We start from the raw sequence: 22,325 nt of genomic DNA on the forward strand, positions 1-22,325 counted from the left end.
AGCAGCAGTGGAGAGACATCAGAATTAACATTTTGGGTCCAGTGCCCCTTCTTCAGGACAGTGTTCTGAAGCTATGCTGACTATCCCTATTTCGTCTTTGCCTTTCCGATGCAGTGACATGAGGCTCACCGGTCTATAGTTCCTTGGCTTTTCTTTACAACCTTTCTTAACAAATAGCACCACATTAGCCACTGTCCAGTCTTCTGGCATGTCACCCATGGCTATTGATAATACAAATATCTCACCAAGGGGCCCAGCAATCTCTTCCCTAGCTTCAAACAAAGTTCTGGGAAACACCTGATCAGGTCTCAGGGATTTAAGATAGCAAAGTTTGGAGCTGGATGAACACAGCAGGCCAAGCAGCATCTCAGGAGCACAAAAGCTGATGTTTCGGGGCTCTAGGTCCGAAATGTCAGCTTTTGTGCTCCTGAGATGCTGCTTGGCCTGCTGTGTTCACCCAACTCCAAACTGTGCTATCTTGGATTCTGCAGTTCCCATTATCTCAGGGATTTATCTATTTTTATGTGTTTTAAGGTATCCAGAACCACACCACCTATAATACGGACACTTTTCAATACGTCACAATTTATTTCCAGAAGTTCCCTAGCTTTCATGTTCTTCTCCACAGTAAATACGGGTGCAAAATACTTGTTTAGTATCTTGCCCATCTCCTGTTCTACACACAGACAGCCATGTTGATCATTAAGGGGCCCTATTCTCTACCTAGTTAATCTTTTGCTCTTGGTGTACTTAAAGAATCTCTTTGGATTCTCTTCAATTCTAATTGCTGAAGCTATGTTCCTTATGCCCCCTACTTGCCCTTCTAATTTTCCTCTTAAGTATACTCCTACTGCCCTTATACTCCTCCTGGGTTTCACTCCATGCCGGTTGCCTGTCCTTAATATATGCCTCCTTCTTTTTCTTAACCAGAACCTCAATTTCTCTACTTATCCAGCATTCCCTTTATTTACCAGCCCTGCCCTTCATACTAACAGGAACATACTGTCTCTGAGCTTCTAGTTATCACATTCTTAAAGGACTCCCACTTCCCAACTGGCTCTTAACTGCTAATCGCTCCCTCAAACAACTTGTGAAAGTTTCTATCTAAAACGGTCAAATTTGGCTTTATTCAAATTTAGAACTTTAATTTTTTGATCAATTCCATCCTTGTCCATGACTGTTTTAAAACTAATAGAATTATGATCACTTGCCCCAAAGCACTCCCCCACTGACATCTCAGACTCTTGCCCTGCCCGATTTCCCAACAGCAGGTCAAGAATTGCTCCTTCTCTAGTAAGTACATCCAAATATTGAATAAGAAAGTTTTAAATTGAACACTTAACAAATTTCTTTGACTGGAACAAAAACAAAGCTGCTGGAAAAGCTCAGCAGGTCTGGCAGCATCTGTGAAGAAAAAGACAGAGTTAACGTTTCAAGTCCGGTGACCTCTGCTCTTTTACTGGGACTGTCATAGTGTTACTGTTTGGAAAGTTAAATCCCCTAACATTATAGCGCTACTATTCCTACAGATGTCTGAGATCTCCTTGCATATTTGCTTCTCAATTTTCTGCTCACTACTGAGGGGCTTGTAATACTTTCCAACAAGATGATCATCCCTTTCATATTTTTAAACTCCACATGTAGAACTTCACTGGACGTGCTCTGAATGTGCATTGACTGCCTAATTTCCTATGTTACAAATTGATTGCACTGTATCGGTTGTAAAGCACTTGGGACATTTCTAAAAGAATTAATGAATTGCAACTTCAAGATTACCAGATAATGAATTGTTCCCCAGTGGTGCTGTGTAATAAGTCTAATCATCAGCAGATAACCTGCAGCAGAAGTAACTGTCTGAATGTGTCACAGTCAGCAGATCTCCCAACACTGCCATGATTAGGTGATCTGTATTTTAATCTGTCCATTTGTCTTTTCTTGTTTTGCTCCTAGTTTGCCCTCCAGGTTATTATGGGCCAGCTTGTCAGTATCTCTGCTACTGTGGAAATGACACTCAGTGTAACAGTGTAACTGGAGATTGCGTCTGTGGCCCTGGATGGATGGGACGTGACTGCAAAGCATGTAAGTTACAACACTTGAGAACTATACATTTCAAGCAGCTGTTTGCACGTGTGTGTGTGTGTGTGTGTGTGTGTGTGTGTATAACAGAAATGTAAAAATAACCAAAAATTACAACATCCAACATCAGACATAACCTTGAAATCACAAATACCTTACAGCATATGTGCCTTAATTACATTTCTTCATTTTCTATTGTTAGTACTTTAATTCCTAAAACTAAGAATGATATACCAAGACAAATGAGCATCGATACTTGTAATAAATTCACCATTTTTCCCAATATTTACAAGCTGCTTTTTAACTTTTTGCTTCCTGGGGTGTTTTCTAAGTCATTTATAATGAAAAGTATAGTCAGTTCTTCTGCCATTCCCATGTTTTCCATTATTAGTTCTTAAATTGACTTCCTGGAGAACCAATGCTCTCACTTTACTTACACATCTCCTTAAATATTTGTGGAAACTATCACAATTTATTTTTATCTTTCTGGGTAGCTTTCTGTTATATTCCTCCTTCTCCCTCTTTGGCTGTATTTAAATTACTGTTAGTTCTTAAAATCCACCCAACCTTCTTTGCAGAATATTATAATGTTTCTTTAAAGGTGATACTATCCTTAGCTAAACAATTTAGCTATGGATGATGCATCCTTCACAAAGAATATTTCTTTCCTACTGGGATAAATCTTGGAGTTATTAAATATCTCCAACAATGTCCTTTGTACTTCTACTGTCTTGTATTTTCACCCATTTTTACATCAGTTTAAATACATCTATTTCCTTGTAATTACCTTTAATTAGTGTTAAAACTAGCCCTGGATCTGCACCTCTCACCTTCAAATTGAACATAAAATTCTACACTGTTATTATCACTGTCATCTTGAGGTTCCTTTCATTTTATGGTTATTAATTAATTTTTCATTACTCTGTATTAAGAAATCTGGAAAAGTCTTTCCCTGGTTGATGTTAGAATGCACTGCTCTAAGAAATACACGCTATGGACTCATTTTCCAGTCTACCTTTATGAACCTGATTCACCCAGTCAACATGCAGATTTAAGTCACTTATGGTTATTGCAGTGTCTCTTTTACACTATCTTTTATTTCTTCTAGCATACTAGACAGCATAACATTACAGCCAAAGTAATTATCATGGCTCCTTTTATCCATTAGTTTGATGTCTTAAATTTTAGTCTTTCTCAAACATTTTGTATGTAAATTGCTTTTGGCTGGATTCCTTTTTTCTGCTCATCAGGGAGAGGATCATTGGCAATGGAATAGCTAGTTTTATTATTGGCTCTCTTGGGTCAAGTATAATACAACATGATCCAAAGCAAAATGTTTAAGGACTCTGAAGAGTAAATCAGCATGAATTGTGCACCATTGGACATCAATCATTCTTCCTACTTAAATAATGGTCTTTAATAAATTGCTTTTCTGTAGATTCATATTCATCAGAAATTTGGATAACATGTCCCAAATTAATTCAAATGAAACCCTGGCATCTTTCAGACAGTCTTAACTTGTTATATCAGTTGAATCTGAATTAAAGGTAGACATCAGGAGGCTGGAAGAACAGAGCAAGCCAGGCACCATCTGAAGGAAAGGAGAAGTCAATGTTTTGGGTATTACTCTTCTTTCAGGACTGGATGATGGGGTAGAGGGAACTTCAGATAAAGAGGGGGTGAGGGGGTAACAGAATGCTGGTGATAGGTGGACTCAGGTAGTAGGTACGACCTGATGTGACACCTACTCAAACATGACCTCCCTCACCTCCATCCAGGGCCCTAAACACGTCTTCCACATGAGACAGAGCTTCACCTGCTTCTCCTCCAACCTAGTCTACTGCATCTGATACTCCCAATGTGGTCTTCTCTACATTGGTGAGACCAAATGTAGACTAGGTGACCGTTTCACTGAGCATCTTCACCTGGCCCATAACAGCCTGCCTAACCACCTGGTCACCACCCATTTCAACTCCGCAACCCCCCAGCCACTACTCCCCCTCCGACATGTCCGACCACGGCCTTCTCCAGTGTCACAGTGACTTGGAAAACAGATTTGAGGAACAACACCTTGTCCTCCGTCTGGGCACCCTACAGCCAGGAGGACTCAACATTAATTTCTGTATTTTCAAATAACCTTCTCACCCGTCTCCCAGCTCCTTTCCCAGCCCCACCTCCTCCCTTCCATTCTACCTACTGAACCTCCCTTCCAGCTATCAACCAGATTCATCCCTCCCATTGACTAACCAGGTCTTACCTACTACCAGTGTCCGCTATCACCACCATTCTGCTACCTACGCTCCCCCCACATTAACTCCACCTCTTTACCTGCAGTTCTTCCTACCCCACATCCAGCCCTGAAGAAGGGCAATACCCGAAATGTTGACTTCTCTTTTCCTCCAGATACTGCCTGGCCTGCTGTGTTCTTCCAGCCTCCTGTTTGTCTACCCTGGATTCCAGCATCTGACGTTATTTTTGTCTCGGACCTGAATTAAAACCAATCTCACAGAGCAAAAAGCACAATGAGGAGCCCACACCTGCAAACATTGAGCTCAATTCCAAGCCTATTCTTCGATCAGTTCTCTTGGGCCAGTTTCAAAGACTTGATTCCGCAGCTCTCTCCTTTCAAAAATATGGAAGCAGTTGATCCTAACACTAACTGAAGATTGTCGGAAGAGATTGTGATGTTTTCAAAGTGAAGACTCATACAGAGTATTTACAGTGCTGTAGCTGTCAGATGCTGTGTTATGCACATCAGAGTCCCATGACAGATTCTACACACCCTGTCTGTTTTATTTTCTGCAGCTTGTGACGTGGGCCAGTGGGGAAGTGGTTGCAGCAATTCCTGTGACTGTAACAATGCTGATGGGAGCTGTGATCCTGTGACTGGCCACTGTCTGTGTGAAGCAGGCTACACAGGGGATCGCTGTGAACAGAGTAAGATTCAGAAATTTGTATGAACCTCACATGTTGTACTGTGCCAATACAAATATAGAGCGGAGAAGAGTATAATCCAGTGAATTTTATTTGATGGGAAAGAAATACATTAATCAGGAAGTTCCATGATGTATAAAAGTTGCATGATTATCAAATTAATGCAGTGCATTCAATAGCTAATATTAAAAATTTAATTAAAAATCTGTTTGCCCAGCATTATCATATTAAGGTGTACTGAGATCTATATTTAAACAATGTAATATAGAACCATTAAAGCAAAAGCTATCCGTGTGTTCAGAAAACAAAGTGTGGGGCTGGATGAACACAGCAGGCCAAGCAGCATCTTAGGAGCATAGCTTTTGTGCTCCTGAGATGCTGCTTGGCCTGCTGTGTTCATCCAGCCCCACACTTTGTTATCTTGGATTCTCCAGCATCTGCAGTTCTCATTATCTCTGAACCCGTGTGTTCAGAAAGTTCCTTCCCCTTTCTTGTCTGCCTCCTTTTTGGGTCATTGTTTCAATAGTCCCTAAAAGCTCCATCCTTTGCCCCCAGACCCTATCCTTTTCTGTTCTTATTCTTTATTCCACCCTACTACCATTTCCCACTCATAACATGCGCATTATTCATATTTAAGTTACCAACATTGATGCATTTTTTTGGATGCTGCCAAGGATATTACAACAAATATGTGTTTGCTAGTACAGAATTTGAGTATTGTTGGGGGAAAAAAGACACATGCTCTTGACGCTTTCTATTTTGCAGTAATCAGGACAGAATTGCAAGAGTAGCAATGCTCAAGAAGAGCAACAGTTTAAACTGCATGAGAAAAGGGTGCAGATTCATTAACAAATGGACCAGGGAATACCTGCCACTTACGTTTTTTTTTAGTCTAATTGGTTGCTCGTAGAAGCCTTAGTATAATCAGGATTGCTTAGCAAGTTGTGTCCAATAACAGAATCACATCTAAAGGACACTATGTGCTGAGATTTGCAGGCATGCGGTGGTTGAGTATGGTCAGTTCTCTGCCTGTTTTGAACAGCCAAAATCATGTACTGTTTGTGATGATCAGCTAGTTGTTGGGGCTTAGAACTTGTGTTCCTGGTATTAGACTGGCACTGAAATTCCTTTATGTAATAGACAGATGTGACAACATGGGCTGGTGCTTATCTCAGCTGACATCCTCATAAGGACACTTGCAGAAGGTTTACCAGATGGTGATTTGAAGCATTTATTAAAAAATAAAACCTGATTTCTGTTTTGGCTTTGGAATATCGGACAATGATTGAATCTATGGCTTTCCTAAGAGAAGCGGATTAAATGAGACACTGAACCAATGTCACCCTCCTTTCAACGAGCTTTTGTGGATTGATTGTGAAGTAATTCGGCTTACAAGAAAACCTCTGCTCCACTGAACTCCATTCTTTTGACAAGTAGGTGTGCGTACACCACATGACTGCAGCCCTTCCAGAAGGTGGTTCACTGCCACCTTCTAAAGGAGAATCAGGTTTGGGTAATAAATGCTGATCTTAACAGTGATGCCCCCATTCCAAGAGTGAATGTATAATATATGTTTATCTTCCTCTGTGAAGTTAGACAGAACATAAATAGGGGCAAACATCATTTAAATAGTAAAAACAGAAATTGTTAGAAAAGTTCAGCAGACCTGGCAGCATCTGCGAAGAGAAATCAGAGTTAACATTTCAGGTCCAATGTCCCTTCATTAGAACTGAGGAATGGTCATGAACCTGAAACGTTGACTCTGATTTCTCTTCACAGATGCTGCCACACCTGCTGAGCCTTTTTCCAGCAATTTCAGTTTTTGTTTCTGATTTACAGCACTGGCAATTCTTTTGGTTTTGATCATCTAAAAAGCATTATGTCAAATATATTTGTCTGTAGTGTGTTGTTCCTTTAAGTCATTGACACTAGATACATTGATTCTCCAATCCTGCTATCCCGGGCAGGACTTGCACAGGTTTGATGGACAGCTGGTGAATTGGAATTTGCAATCAAAAACTCAAAAACTGTGGATGCTAGAAATCAGAAATAAGGTCAGAAATCGCTGGAAGAGGTCAGCAGGTCAGGCAGCATCTGAATTAATATTTCTGAAGAAGGGCCACTGGACCCAAAATGCAAACTCAGCTTTCTCTCCATAGGTGCGGCCTGACCTGCTGAGCTTTTCCAGCAATTTCTTAATATGTCAATGTTCATGAATTATCATTGTTCAAATGTTTCAAACCACAATAGTCATTAGTTCTGATCATGAATGAAATGAACTAGAGCCTCTGAGATTTGCAATTTTCTGTTGTTATTGGACTAAAGCCCAGGTCAGCTTCTTTAATCGTTTCCTCCCTTAACTCTATTGGGATGTTGTACTAAATGCACCAATGTGTGTGGTTTAATGTGTTTTGTGTTGTCCAAATGTAATGTCGACTTTCTGAAGTCAAAGACACAAGTTAAGTTCTCTCAGCAATAACATTGTGTGTGACTTTTTAAACATTAGCTGCCTTGTAATGCATTGATCACATTTCCCTTTGGTTACTTTGAAATGCATGGAATGACAGATATAGTTGCATTCATTCAGTTGATTTTTGCAGAAGATCATAGATCATAGAAGCACTACAGTGTGGCATCAAGCCCTTTGGTCCAAAAAGTCCACACCAACCCTTAGAGCATCCTACCCAGACCCATCACCCTATAACCCACCTAATCTGCACATCCCTGAACACTGTGAGCAATTTGCCTGGCCAATCCACCTAACCTGAACAGCTTTAGACTGTGGGAGGAAACCGGATCACCCGAAGGAAACTCTACACAGACGGTAGCCCGAGGGTGGAATCGTACCTGGGCCCCTGGCACTGTGAGGCAGCAGTGTACCCACTGAGCCCCCGTGTTGCCATTTCTGGAAGGCAGGACAGATTGCACACTGAGGTGGGGCAATTTATTGGTCTGCAGCACAGCATTGCAACAGATCCTCATACTGGCTTTTTATGTCTCCTGTGTACAGAGTGCCCCGGTGGAAGTTATGGTTCAGGATGTAAGTTCAGATGTCAGTGTGAAAATGGAGCAGCTTGTGACCACGTCAGTGGCGCGTGCACCTGTGCAGCAGGATGGACTGGAACATTCTGTGAAAGATGTAAGCCTTTCATTTTCCATTCAAGCATCTCTGTTGTCAATCCCTTACAAATTGCAAATGTCAATGCGTAGAAAAGAAGAGAATGGCAAAATAACTGTTTGAAATCTAGGATTCTGGGTGGCTTTGACAGGATGGATGATGAGAGGATACCTCTCCTTGTGGGGGACTCTCGAACTAGGGGAGCACAGATTCAAAATGAGAAGTCTCCCATTTAAGGCAGAGATGAAGGGGAATTTCTTCCCTCAGAGGGTCCTCAACATTTAGAATTCTCTCACCGAAAACCCACAGAGGCTAGGTCATTGCTTATATTCAAGGCTGAGTTTGCCTTTTGATTGACAAGGGAGTTAAGGGTTTTGGGGGCACAGACAAGAACGTGGAGATTAGGCAGCAGTCAGATCAGCCTTGATCTTATTGAATGGTGGATGAGGGTCTAAATGGCCTTATTGCTTCACCTATCTATATTCTTCAGTAACCAAGGTGACATGAGGAAAGCCTTTATGCAGTGGGATATAGGATCTGGAATGCATTGCCTGAGATGGTGACAGATTCAAGCCTGGCTTTAATATAGGTACTTGATTAGTACCTGAATGTAAAAGATTTGCAGGGCTTTAGAGTAAGGGTTGGGAGTCATGAATTGCTCATATAAAGAACCAGTAGGGGCTACCAGGCCAAATGGCCACCATCTGTGCCCCAAGCATTCTGTGATTTAGCTGATTCCTTTACTCTATGAATAAGATACAAAACAATTCCATCTCTATTCAGCCCCCTCAGGCATACAGTTAGCTCCTTCACTGTCATCAAGGCCATCATCAACAGCATATACAGACCTTTTTAATACAGAGATACTTTCCTGAAGTACTTCTCAGAGGCTCACTCTAACAAAAATGGACAGTGTTTCAATGGAAGGGTTTTTTTTAGGAGGAATAGTCAGAACTTGGTAAAATGGTGGATTGATTGAGGATCTTAAAAGAGGGAGTCCAAGTGAAGGGTTTGTGGGAAGGAATGTCAGCAGATTGGGTCTTGCTTTCAGAAGATTTGGTCACTAAAACTGGGATATCAAAAGGGGTTGCGCACGCATTGCAAGTGAAGGAATGGTGAGTGCTGGGGACAATGTGTAAGAGGGGTTTTTGGAACTAGAGGTGGTCATTGAGACAATGAGGGAGCATATGGAGATAAGCAGGGGCATTAAAGAGGCATGGAAGAATGTTGAAGAGGCAACAGGGATGTCACATTACAGATGCAAGAAGTGATGTTTAGCCACATGAATGATTTAATAAAAGTATGGTTTATAAATAAGAAATTATTGCTTAGCCATCCAGTAATGATGATCTGAGCTGTTCTCACAAATGCTACCTTCTTCTCATCAGGCATAACATGTTTAGATGTTCCAACTTCATATACAGGTGCTGATCCAACAACATTATAACCTATAAATCTGCATATAATGGTCACATTTCTGTGCCTATACAAGTACTTAATACTGATAGTTTACCTAAGACCCAACATACCATGGAGGCATGGAAAATAGTTTGTTTTATTTACAAAATTCAGTTGCTGAAGACCTGAAATGGTGATGAGCTTATCTGGCAGGATCTGTGGAAAGAGAAACCAAAAGTTAACACTTCAAGTCAATGATCTTTCAATAGAGGTGAGATATTGCAAATACAATGGATTTTAAGCAGGTACAGTCACAGGGAAAGATGGCAAAAGAGAGAAAAAGACAATAGGGAACAATTGTGAAACACTTGCCATTGGATGTGACCATTAAAAAGGGACGATGGTGCAAAGTGAAAGAGGAGATTAAAGTGAGCAGGGTGGGTAGGGGTGATTCATTTCCTTTGCGATAATGGTAATTTGGACCAGACAGCCATTTTTGATACTGTAGTTTCTCTTCAGTGCAATGTAATTTCTCCTTGGGTGAAAATTAGATTGTTAAGCCAATATGAGATGCTAGCTTGCGAACCTCTTAGTTATTTACTAGGAAATAACATGAAATTAGTTAAAATCCTGCAGGAAAATGTGGAAATTGTCAGGACATTCACCTGCTTATGTTCCGAAATTAATGATGTGACCTGTGTGCTTATCTGGAAACTCAAGGCACTGACCCTAATCCCTCAAGATGGATCTGCCTCTTCAGGTCCAGTAATCTACCATGGTGTTGGCCAGTCTTCACCAAGAAACCCCAGGAATTGTTTCATTCTGGAATCAGATTACACTTTAAACTTGTAAAACAACAGTCGCTAATGCTCTCCCATGCTTACATAATTAAGTGAACTATTGCACATCACAAGGTCAAATGCAGAATCCCAATATTCACGTGAAAAGGCAGTGAAAATGCACTCAGAAATGTAGAATATTTTGGCAATCTGGGAGAGATTTTAAGTGGTCAGCATTAATTGCGGAGAACCATGTTGTGTATATGTGTAGTGTAAATGCACTGATGCATTTACCTGTGCCCCCAAATCATTGCTACCAGTTCTTGATAGTGCTGCACTCTTGATTTCAAGTATTCATTCCTATTTACAATGTGACTTGTGTACATAACCTGGAAAAACATTCCAGTGCAGTACTGGGGGAGTGCTGTACTGTTGGAAGTGCTTTGCTTGGATGAGATTCCATGGCATTGTCATCTGTGTGTGGTGACCAGTATTTATCCCATAATCAACATGACTAAAACAAATGATCCAATAGATGTAATGGATGCTGGGACATTGAATAAATTTAAGGAAGTGGTAGACAGATTTTTAGTGAGTAATGGATTGAAGGGTTAAGGAGATCAGCCAGGAAAGCCAAGTTAATGTCAAGGCAAGATCAGCCATGATTGCATTAAATGGTGAGGCAGAGTCATGGGACTGATTGGCCACTCCTGTTCCTAGTTTGTATGTTTATGTTCAAAATTGTCTGTTTATTTCTGACTGCTAATAGAGGGATCTTGCTGGACACAACTTAGCTGCTTTTTTTTCTACAAAATGATAGTAATTCAGCCTTTTGTTGACTGAAACATGCTTCAGGACAATATAAAAGTTGCTGTGGGCATTGTAGTTACTCCTTGTTACAAATTCCCTTGTTTTACGATGAGTGTCATTTAACCTATTCATGTAATTTAAGTTCCTGACCTCTGGATCCATTCTTCTGATTCTTTTCCGCATCTTTTCTAAAGCCTTCATGTCCTTTCTAGAATTGGATACAATACTGCAGTTGAGGCTGAGCTATTAATTTATAAAGACTTTTTATTTAGGTTCTCTGTGCACGTCAGAAGTCAGATGGACACGTGATAACATCTGGAGAACAATATAGCTACTAATTTATTCAGTTGAAGTAAATAGAGGAGCTGTGGGTGGCAAGTGATTTAGATGTTTCCATTGCTGCTGTGAACATGTGGCTTTTTTGTAAATGTACATCACCCAGTCATTACTTTTGGAAGAGATGCAGTAGACAGCAGCCCCTGGTGGACACTGAGAATGTTAAGTACGAGGTTTATATAGAACAGCAGTTCACTTCTTCTGAACAGACAGCTGCATAGAAATCTCCCCTTCCCCTACTGCATCCCTAAACCAGCCCAGTTCGCCCCGTCCCTCCACTGCACCACACAACCAGCCCAGCTCTTCCCCCCCACCCACTGCATCCCAAAACCAGTCCAACCTGTCTCTGCCTCCCTAACCGGTTCTTCCTCTCACCCATCCCTTCCTCCATCCCCAAGCCGCACCCCCAGCTACCTACTAACCTCATCCCACCTCCTTGACCTGTCCGTCTTTCTTGAACTGACCTATCCCCTCCCTACCTCCCCACCTATACTCTCTCCACCTATCTTCTTTACTCTCCATCTTCGGTCCGCCTCCCCCTCTCTCCCTATTTATTCCAGTTCCCTCTCCCCATCCCCCTCTCTGATGAAGGGTCTAGGCGCGAAACGTCAGCTTTTGTGCTCCTGAGATGCTGCTTGGCCTGCTGTGTTCATCCAGCCTCACATTTTATTATCTTGGAATTCTCCAGCATCTGCAGTTCCCATTATCTCAGCTGCATAGAAATGGCCAGATTAGTTTGGATGTGATAACCTGCTATTCAATGACCATGTAGATTTCATCCTTCTAGTGCAGTCAATATGATAAATTGTCTTGTTACATTTTACATCCACTCAATCCAGATGAAATAACTAATATAATCTGGTTTTCTCTGGGAGGGATTTGTGAAGAAAACTTGACAGAATAGCACATGTTGTAATTGAATAAAAGTTTCTGTTTTTGTTTTTAATGTCTCATCTTTTCTTATTAATTTACTTGTTGCTGGGATCAGCAGACATTATTGTAACTGTCTTGAAATTTACCTGACCAAGATGTAAACAGTGGGTATTTGCCTAATTCCCAGCATGTCCTGATGGATTTCATGGCTTTGACTGTCAGCTGATGTGTAACTGCAGAAACGGTGCCAGATGTGACCATATGACTGGAGCTTGCCTCTGTCCTCCGGGTTGGCTGGGACCACAGTGCAATCAGCGTAAGTTTACTCTGAGGGGAGGATAATGCATGGTAAGAGATAAGCTCTGTTTGTAATTTTTATTAATGACTTGGATGAGGGGATTGAAGGATGGGTCAGCAAGTTTGCAGACGACACAAAGATCGGAGGTGTCGTTGACAGTATAGAGGGCTGTTATAGGCTGCAGCGGGACATTGACACGATGCAGAGATGGGCTGAGAGGTGGCAGATGGAGTTCAACCTGGGTAAATGCGAGGTGATGCATTTTGGAAGGTCAAATTTGAAAGCTGAGTACAGGATTAAGGATAGGATTCTTGGCAGTGTGGAGGAACAGAGGGATCTTGGTGTGCAGATACATAGATCCCTTAAAATGGCCACCCAAGTGGACAGGGTTGTTAAGAAAGCATATGGTGTTTTGGCTTTCATTAACAGGGGGATTGAGTTTAAGAGTCATGAGATCTTGTTGCAGCTCTATAAAACTTTGGTTCAACCGCACTTGGAAAACTGCGTCCAGTTCTGGTCGCCCTATTATAGGAAAGATGTGGATGCTTTGGAAAGGGTTCAGAGGAGGTTTACCAGGATGCTGCCTGGACTGGAGGGCTTATCTTATGAAGCGAGGTTGACTGAGCTCGGTCTCTTTTCATTGGAGAAAAGGAGGAGGAGAGGGGACCTAATTGAGGTATACAAGATAATGAGAGGCATAGATAGAGTTGATAGCCAGAGACTATTTCCCAGGGCAGAAATGGCCAGCACGAAGGGTCATAGTTTTAAGCTGGTTGGTGGAAAGTATAGAGGGGATGTCAGAGGCGGATTCTCTACACAGAGTTGTGAGAGCATGGAATGCATTGCCAGCAGCAGTTGTGGAAGCAAGGTCATTGGGGTCATTTAAGAGACTGCTGGACATGCATATGGTCACAGAAATTTGAAAGTGCATACATGAGGATCAATGGTCGGCACAACATTGTGGGCTGAAGGGCCTGTTCTGTGCTGTACTGTTCTAAGCTTGGAAGTGACTTGTTCTTGAATTTATAAAGAGAATTGGAGCTAAAGTTAAGGTTATCACCTCAGCAGCCACTTTCTACAAAATTTCAGAAATTAACTGGTTTGCTTTTGGTCATCGCCGTAGCTAAGCTGGAGCAATTTTGCCATTATGTGTTTGTACATTTGTATCTGTGAAACACTGTTTCCTACAAGAGGAACATTATCATTGTTAGCATTGAATGTCGCCCTTTAGTTAGGGAGAATACTGTCAATGTTTAGGAAATTTCACTATTGAGGCACAAACTTCACATATGAGCGTAACATCATACTCACAGGTAAGAAAGCGCTAATCTGTTTCATTTACCAGACTGTCATAACATGGCTCTTACAAGGTTCTCCAATGACCAGTAACCTTCTGTCTGATGTATGAAAGGTTGAGTCACCATAGCCCTACCAGACCATAGGCCTGCTCTCACTTTAAAGAGAGATGTCTGGCGGTTTAACCTGAGGATGATCACACCACAAATGATGGAAGAGGTTATGAAGGAGATTCCTTCATGGTAACCTCAGCTGGTAAAGGAATTGAACTCATGCTGTTGATATCATTCTGCATTGCAAATTGACCACCAACCAACTGAGCTAACCACGACTCGATCTGACGTTTCAGAATGAAGGGATGGGGTAAGCCTACATTTTAGCAAAAGTAATTGCAGCTTTGCTGCCGTCTCTACGCGAGAACAATATTGACATTATATATTGACAAAGTGACAGGCTAAAGTCAGAAATTTTGTGAGAAAATTGCTTACAGTACAACACATTTCTATACAGTTTACTTGTTGCTTAGTGAGAACTGAATGCTGTAATACATGTTTGTTTCCTATTTCTCCAGCATGTCAGGGACAGAGCTTTGGTCAGGGCTGCAGCCAGATCTGTAACTGTTCCAATAATGCAACATGTGATCACGTGACTGGCCAGTGCCTGTGCACTCCTGGATGGACTGGAAATGCTTGTCAACACAGTAAGTAGCTGTTAGCAGGATTAAGGTGTCAGGATCTTGCTGTAGCATCTCGACATTCGCCTGAGCAGAACTATTCAGGGATCAAAGTGGCTGTGATAACAAGGTGTAGAGCAGGCCAAGCAGCATCAGAGGAGCAGGAAGGCTGATGTTTCAGGCCTAGAAACAAAGTGGCTGTGCCTGGTAGCCAGTTCCAGGTTGCATAAACACTTCTGCAGATTGTTACCTCCTACATTGTTACTCTCTGCCAAACCCTCCCCCAACTCTCATTTGTAGCTGACATAAAATCAATGGTTAATGACAGACTGATATCAAATTGATGTATAGAAGGGAAGAAAGAATGTGGGAGAATTTTAATTTACAATTCAAAGGACTATAAATAATAAATTGACAAAAGCCCAGTAAGTCCCCTATATCCTGGCAAATACTCACTTGAAAAGCTTTAAGATTAAGTTTGTTTCTTAATATAATCATGAAAGAGTCATTCCTTTACTGCAACAATGTAGGATTACCCTTCTCGACATCACTGACTCTTGTGAACTTTCAATAAAATCTATCAAATCAATGGCAATTCATCGTGAATAATTTGCAGTTTTACTGTTCAAATTTGTGTCCATAAGGAAGGAGACTAAAACTGCCTCAGGCTCAATTGGATTCATAAAAATATGTTTGCCAGAAGTTTTATTGTTTTCCTTCTCGAGTGACAGAGTCACACTGTTATTCGAGCTGTCTGTAAGTTGCACAGCTTTCATTATTCGTTCAGGGGTTTTGGGCTGAACTAGCTAGGCCAGTATTTATTGCTCACCCCTAAATGTCCAGAGGGCAATTAATAGTGAACCACATTGCTATGGATTTAGAGTCTCATAAAGGCCAGACCAGGTAGGGGTGGCAGCTTTCCTGCCCTAAAGGGCACGAGTGAACCAGATGAATTTTTACAACAATCAGTAGAGGTTACATGGTTGCTATTGGGCCAGCTTTTAATTCCAGTCTTTTTTATACTGCATTCAGATTTCATCATCTCTTCACTTTCCATTTTGCCATATTTTTGTCCTGTGTTGTTTTCCCACAGGATGTCCCACTGGCTCCTATGGACTGAACTGCTTACAGCTCTGCATCTGCAGGAACACAGCCCAGTGTGACCACGTGAGTGGATTATGCATTTGCCCCAAAGGGTGGACTGGTATTGCTTGTGAACTTGGTAAGCTCAGAATTCACTTTAAAGATCAGCAATTAATTTAAGATGGAAAACAATGCAAAGTTATTCCTCACTGTGAGGATGTGTGCACCCCTGTCTTAGAGTGTGAAGATGGACGGTATGGGGAAGGATGTCAGCAATACTGCAGTTGTAATAATGGTGGAACTTGCGATCGAAACACTGGAGAGTGCATTTGTGGACCTGGCTGGATTGGAGCAAAGTGTGAGACTCGTAAGTAATTTTCAGACATATAAATAGTAGCGTTACTTTTCAGATTTAAAGAAAAGATCTCTGAGTTGTAGCTAGGTGCAGTAGATCTCTGTCGAAGCTATTTTATAGGTAATTTATTTAGAAATTCAATTTGAAGTTCCTCTTAGCTGGTCATCCTCTGGTTTCTGGTTAGTTTAGAATGCTGATAGAACCACTGATATGCCATCTGTGAAATGCAACTAGCCAGTTTACTATATTACGGATTGTACTTCTGAATGAATTTAATTTTCTTTTCAGAAGTGAGAAGAAATTTGCAGGTTTTCTTACTGTCTCATGTTGTGCTGTCTATACCTAAACATTCTGTTACTGACATTTTAATTTATCTGATCTTTTTCCCAGATTTTGAATGAATTTTTAAAAAATACTTATTGTGGGATATGGGCATTGCTAGCTAGACAATATTCATTGTCCTCCGTCGTTACCGTGGGGAAGATAGCGATGAGTTCCTTAAATCTCCAGAGTCTGTAGGGTGGAAGGAAACCCACAGTGTAATCAGGGAGTTCCAGAATGTATCCGGTCAGAAAGATGTTCAAGATCCCTCATTGTTTTGTTGAAGAGGGCTGAGAACAACATTAATTATTCCATCACTACCACCAGAAAGTAGACTAATCTTTCTTCCATAAGTGTCTCTTCTACAGCTTCCCCAAAGACTGAAGCAATTTCCTCAACAGAATTACCTTCCTCCTGTTTGGCCTTTGTATCAAGCAATTGTAACTACTTACTGATTTTTAAACTTCTCTACAATGCAACCTTTCTTATTTCTATCAACCCTGATTAACAACACTCACTATCTCTAACTTTTGCAGCTCACTCCTTTAAACCTGACCCACCTTTATCTTCAAGTATTCATAGGGTTCTATCATGGATAGGTCTCGGATTATTTCTGTGCTCTCTTACAAATCCCTCTGCCCAATCCAAAATTCTTTCTTCAGTCTCAAGTTGTTCCTCAAATTCTGATCACCATTTCTAACTGATATCTGGGGCAACCTTTTTCCACAATCATTTTACCTTCAATGGTCTTATCCTTTTTTTGAATATTTTCATGGGAAGTGGGCATCACTGACCACAGCAGCATTTGTTGCCCACCCTACTAGCCCTTGAGAAGATGGTGGCGACTTTCTTTCTTTAACCTGCTGTAGTGTATTTGCTGTAGGTTCACCCACAATACCATTATGAAGGAAGTTCCAGGATTTTGATCCAGGGACACTGAAGGAACAGCAATATATTCCTAAGTCAGAACATGGTGTGGCTTGGAGGGGAATGTGCAGGTGATGGTGTTCCCATGTACCTGCTGCTCTTGTCCTTCTTCGAAGGTAATGGTCAGAGAAAGTGCTATTAAAGGAGCCTTGTAGATGCTGCATAATGCTGCTGTTGAGCATCAGTTGTGGAGGGACGAAATGTTTGTGGATGTTTGATTTGGATGGTGTCAAGCTTCTTGAGTGTTGTTGAAATTGTAGTCCTCCAGGAAATAGGGAATATTTTATCATAGAGATAGTAGGAACTACCAATGCTGGACAATCTGAGATAACACTGTGTGAAGCTGGATGAACACAGCAAGCCAAGCAACATCTGAGGAGGAAAGTTGACATTTCGGGTCAAGACCCTTCTTCAGAAATGGGAGAGGGGAAGTGGATTCTGAAATAAATAGGAAGAGGGGGGAGGCGGATAGAAGATGAACATATGAGAAGATAGGGTGAGAGGAGGCACACTGGTCAAAGAGGCGGGTTTAGAGCCAGTGAAGGTGAAGTATTTTATCACACTGCTGACTTGTGCCTTTCAGACAGTGGATAGGCTTTGAGAAGTCAGTGGATGAGTTACTTGCTGCAAGATTCCAAGATCCCTTACCTGCTCTTGTCACCACAGTACTTATATGACTTCTAGTTCAGTTTCTGGTCAATGGTAACCCCCAGGATGCTGATACTTAGGGAATCAGTTATAGTGATACTATTGAATGTCAAGGGATGATGATTCAATTCTCTGTCATTGAAATTGATCACGCCTGGCATTGTGTAGTGCAAATGTTACTTGCCATTGATTAGCTCAAGGTTGGATATCATCCAGATCTTGTTGCATTTGGGCATGGGCTTCTTTCTTTTCAGATTCTGGATAGCTTCCGGAATCTGAAGCTATTCAGATATCCCTGGCCAGGGATTGCGGGCCAACTCTGGGATATTGTCAGTAAATTTTGGTTCCATGAGTGTGTCAGGCTGTTGCTTTAGTAGTCTGCAGTTTTGGCACAGGCTCGCAGATATTAGTATAGAGAACTGTAGAGCTGACTTGGCTATGCATACTAGTGCTTAGGTTGATGCCGAGTGGTCTATCTAGTTTCCTTCTTTTGCATAGACATTGGGAAAGCTTGATAGACCATTTCAGAGAGCAGTTAAGATCACAATATGGGTTTGAAATCTCATACGGGCCATTCCAGGTAAAGATGGTATATTTCCTTCACTTTTCAGTTATTACATGGTCATTATTTGGCTAGCTCTTAAGCCCATACTTTTTTGAATAATAAATTCCATCATCTTCATCCAGGTGGAATTAGATTCAGGAATAGTTGGATTCTCAGACAAGAAAATGACAAATGTAACATCGTTATTCAAGAAGAAATGGAGGAGGGAGGCAGGAAATGCGTCCAAACATCTGTTATAGTCATAAAGATGTACAGCACAGAAACAGATCTTTTGGTCCAACTCGTCCATGCCAACCAGATATCTTAGATGAATGTCATCTCATTTGCCAGCCTTTGGTCCTAATTCCTCTTAACCCCTTCCTTTTCATCTAATGATCTAGATGCCTTTTAAATGTTGTAATTGTACCACCCTCCAAGACACCACCCTCTGCATGAAAAGTTGCCCCTTAGTTCCCTTTTAAATCTTTCCTTTTCACCTTAAACTGATGCCCTCTAGCTTTGGAATCCCCCATCCCAGGGAAAAGACCTTGGCTATTTGCCATATCCATGCCCCTCATGATTTATAAACCACTATAAGTCGCCTGACAGCCTTTGACGCTCCAGGGAAAACAGTCCCAGTCTATTCAGCCTCTCCCTAGAGCTCAAACTCTCCAACCCTCGCAACATACTTTTAAATTTGTGCCAAACTCTTTAAAGTTTCACAACATGCTTCCAATAGTAGGATGACCAGTGTTGCACTGTCGCGGGGAAGGCTTGAGTATCCATTATTAAGGAGCAACTTAGAAAATCACAAGGTGATCAGGCTGAGCCAACATGTGAAAGGGAAGTCATAATGAATGAATCTATTGCAGAATTCTGGAGAATTAACATTCATATTGGTTAGAGGGGAGCTAGTAGATGGTGTGTACTTTTATTTCCAAAAGTCATTTAATAAGGTGCCTCATGAAGGGTTAACAAACAAACTGCAAGCACATGATCTGGAAGGTAATGTGTTAGCATTGATAGAAACATGATTAACTAACAGGAAACAGAGAGTCGGGTTCAATTTTTTTTTGCATTGGCAAGCTGTGTCTAGTGAAATGTCACAGATAATTCCTGGATCCTTCATGTTTATAATGTTAATCTGTGATTTGAACAAAGAGTCCAAATGATCATAACTAAACTTGCTGATGACATCAAGATATGCAGGAAAGTTAAATCTCAAGGGGATGTGAAGAATCTGCAAAGGGATATGGTCAGTTTAAATGAGCGATTGAGAATTTGACAGTTTAAGTTGTCAGTAAATATGAACTTGTACACTTTGGGGAAAAAAAATGGAAAAGCAGTATTGCTATTTAAATGGAGGGAGATAGCCTAATATGGTGATACAGAGGGATCTGTGTGCCCTTGTATGTAATCACATTGAGTTATAATAGAGGTACGGTAAGGGAATAGGACACAAAATGTATTGTTGTCATTTTTTGCAAGGGAAAGGATTGTGCTACAGCTGTAAATGATGTTGGTGGTCAGTACGCTGTTATATTGTGTTCAGCTTTTGTTTCCTTTTTTGATGAAAGATATAATTTCTTTAGAAGCAATTCAGCGAAGATTCGCTCTACTCTTTCCTGAGCTGAAGGTCTGTCTTATTTTATGAAGAAAAGCTGAAAAGCTTAATCTTATACCCATTAGGGTTCAGAAGAATGTGAGGTGATCCTGTTGAATTTTATAAGAGTTTAGGGAGGCTCATTACAATCAACACTGGGAGGATGGTTTATCTTGTGGGTGAGGTTGAATGTATTTTAATAAGAAGTCTCCCTTTTTAGACAGCAATGCCAGGGATTCCTTTCTTCTGAGGTATTGTAGTGTAGGCTGGATTTTTATTATTTATTCAAGACTGAGTTAGATAAAAGTTTGATACAAAAGAATTAGTGGCTATGGAATGCAGACAGAAAAATGGAGTTGAGACTGCAACCAAATTGACCGTGAAATTATTGTATGCTAATCAGGCTCAAAGGGCCAGATGGCTTAATCCTGCTCCTAATTCCTTCGTTCCTATGTAATTTCTGCTTTAATCGTTTGAGTGTTAGCAGTAAAACTTCAGTGGTGCAGAAGTTTCTGGAGACAATTATTTGGTAAAAATTAAATGTGGCAGAAAGAAAGGTGTGTTGATTAGGAAAATTCAGCATGGATTTCTAAAAGGGAAATTATGTTTGATTAACTTCCTGGAGTTTTTTGAAGAGATGACAGAAGTTCTTGAGGGAACGTTGATGATGAAATGTACGTGGGTTTCTAGAAGGTGTTTGATACAGTGCTATACAAAAGAATGTGTGGAAAGTTACAGGTCATGGAATAAAAGGGTGAGTAGCAACACGGATACAAAATTGGCTGAGTGGTAGGAAACTGACAGTAATGGTGAATGTTTATTTTGGGACTGGGGGAAAAGTTTGTGGTAGAGTTTCTCAGGATTGATATTCTTGCCTTTCCTTTTAATAATCGTGATCTTGGGATGCAGGGGACAGTTTCAAAGTTTGAAGATGACACAAAACTTGGAAGTGTTGTAAACAAATATTAATGTTTTGAAGTTTACAATATTACTGAACAATAGCCAAGTTTGTGGATGACACAAAATTAGCTGGGAAGGCAAATGATGTGGATGACACAAAGACACTGCAGATGTTGTCAGGTTAAATGACTTGTCAAAAACTTGGCAGATGGAATATAATTTGGGAAAATGTGAGGTTGTACACCTTGCTAAGAAGAATAGAGAAGCTGAATATTATTTACATGAAGAATGTAAAAAGCTACAGCACAGAGGGATTTGGGGGTTCTTGCGCCTGTATGACAAAAACCTAGCAGCCATGTTCAATGGATAATAGGGAAGGCACATGGAATGCTGGCCTTTATTTCAAAGGGAATAGAGTATAAACATAAGAAGGTTTTTGCAACAACAGGGCACCAGTCAGATCACAGTCAGAGTTCTGAGGACAATTTTGGGTCCCTGATCTGCAGAAAGATATATTGGCATTGAAGACAGTTCGGAGAAGGTTTACTAGCTGATACTGGATGTGATGGGACTGTTTTATGTGAAGCATTGAGTAGGATGGCCTGTATTTATTAGAATTTAGAAAAACAAGAGATGAGCTTATTGAAACAGACAAGATATTAGGGTGGCACGGTGGCTCAGTGGTTAGCATTGCTGCCTCACAGCACCAGGGACCTGGGTTTGATCCCACTCCTGAGTGACCATCTGTGTGGAGTTTGCATGTTCTCCTCCCCATCTGCAGGGTGCTTTGGTTTTCTCCCATAGTGCAAAGATGTGCAGGCTAGGGGGACTGGCACTGCTAAATTGCCTGAAGTGTTCAGGGATGTTCAGATTTTGGGGGTTATATGGGTATGGGTCAGGGTGGGATGCTCAGAGGGTTGGTGTGGAATTGTTGGACCGAAGGGTCTGTTTCCACACTGTAGGGATTGCATGGTTCTGTTATTGGGCTTGTCTGGGTAGGTGCAAAGAAGTTGTTTCCCCTTGTGTGGAAGTCTAGGAATAGAGGGAATATCTCAGAATTGTGGGTTCTCCATTTAATACTGACATGAAGCGGGATTTTTTTTTCACAGCCTGGTGAATTTGTGGAATTCTTTATTGCAGGGGGCTTTTAAGACTGGAACATTTAGGATATTCAAAGCTGAGGTAGATTTTTAATCAATATCAAAGTTTAAGGGGAAAAAGTGGGAAAGTGGAATTAATGTTTATCAGATCAACTGTGATCTCATTGAATGAGGGAGCAGATTCAAAGGGCTGAATGGCCTACTTCTGCTCCTGGTCTTATAGGCTTGAGGCTAAGAGGAGAACTGATAGAGG

At 41.1% G+C, this 22,325-nt stretch overlaps 1 protein-coding gene and 1 long non-coding RNA gene across 6 annotated transcripts in view; one reads left to right on the forward strand and one right to left on the reverse strand.

Moving 5' to 3' along the window:
- LOC125457479 (multiple epidermal growth factor-like domains protein 6) overlaps positions 1-22,325 on the forward strand; it is a 299,945-nt gene that overhangs the window by 252,166 nt on the left and 25,454 nt on the right. For all 5 annotated transcript variants that reach the window (XM_048541696.2, XM_048541697.2, XM_048541698.2 and 2 more), the window contains 7 exons: positions 1,951-2,079; positions 4,882-5,013; positions 8,021-8,149; positions 12,512-12,640; positions 14,490-14,618; positions 15,685-15,813; positions 15,913-16,041. In XM_048541696.2, coding sequence (XP_048397653.1) covers positions 1,951-2,079; positions 4,882-5,013; positions 8,021-8,149; positions 12,512-12,640; positions 14,490-14,618; positions 15,685-15,813; positions 15,913-16,041 — 906 coding nt within the window. The remainder of the gene's footprint in view (positions 1-1,950; positions 2,080-4,881; positions 5,014-8,020; positions 8,150-12,511; positions 12,641-14,489; positions 14,619-15,684; positions 15,814-15,912; positions 16,042-22,325) is intronic.
- The window catches only part of LOC125457483 (uncharacterized), a 60,222-nt gene continuing 44,726 nt past the window's right edge, over positions 6,830-22,325 (reverse strand). Inside the window, exon 3 of the long non-coding RNA XR_009446680.1 lies at positions 6,830-9,742. This is a non-coding gene — a long non-coding RNA (uncharacterized LOC125457483). The remainder of the gene's footprint in view (positions 9,743-22,325) is intronic.

This window comes from Stegostoma tigrinum, chromosome 14 (assembly GCF_030684315.1).
Source record: "Stegostoma tigrinum isolate sSteTig4 chromosome 14, sSteTig4.hap1, whole genome shotgun sequence".
NCBI lineage: Eukaryota > Metazoa > Chordata > Chondrichthyes > Orectolobiformes > Stegostomatidae > Stegostoma > Stegostoma tigrinum.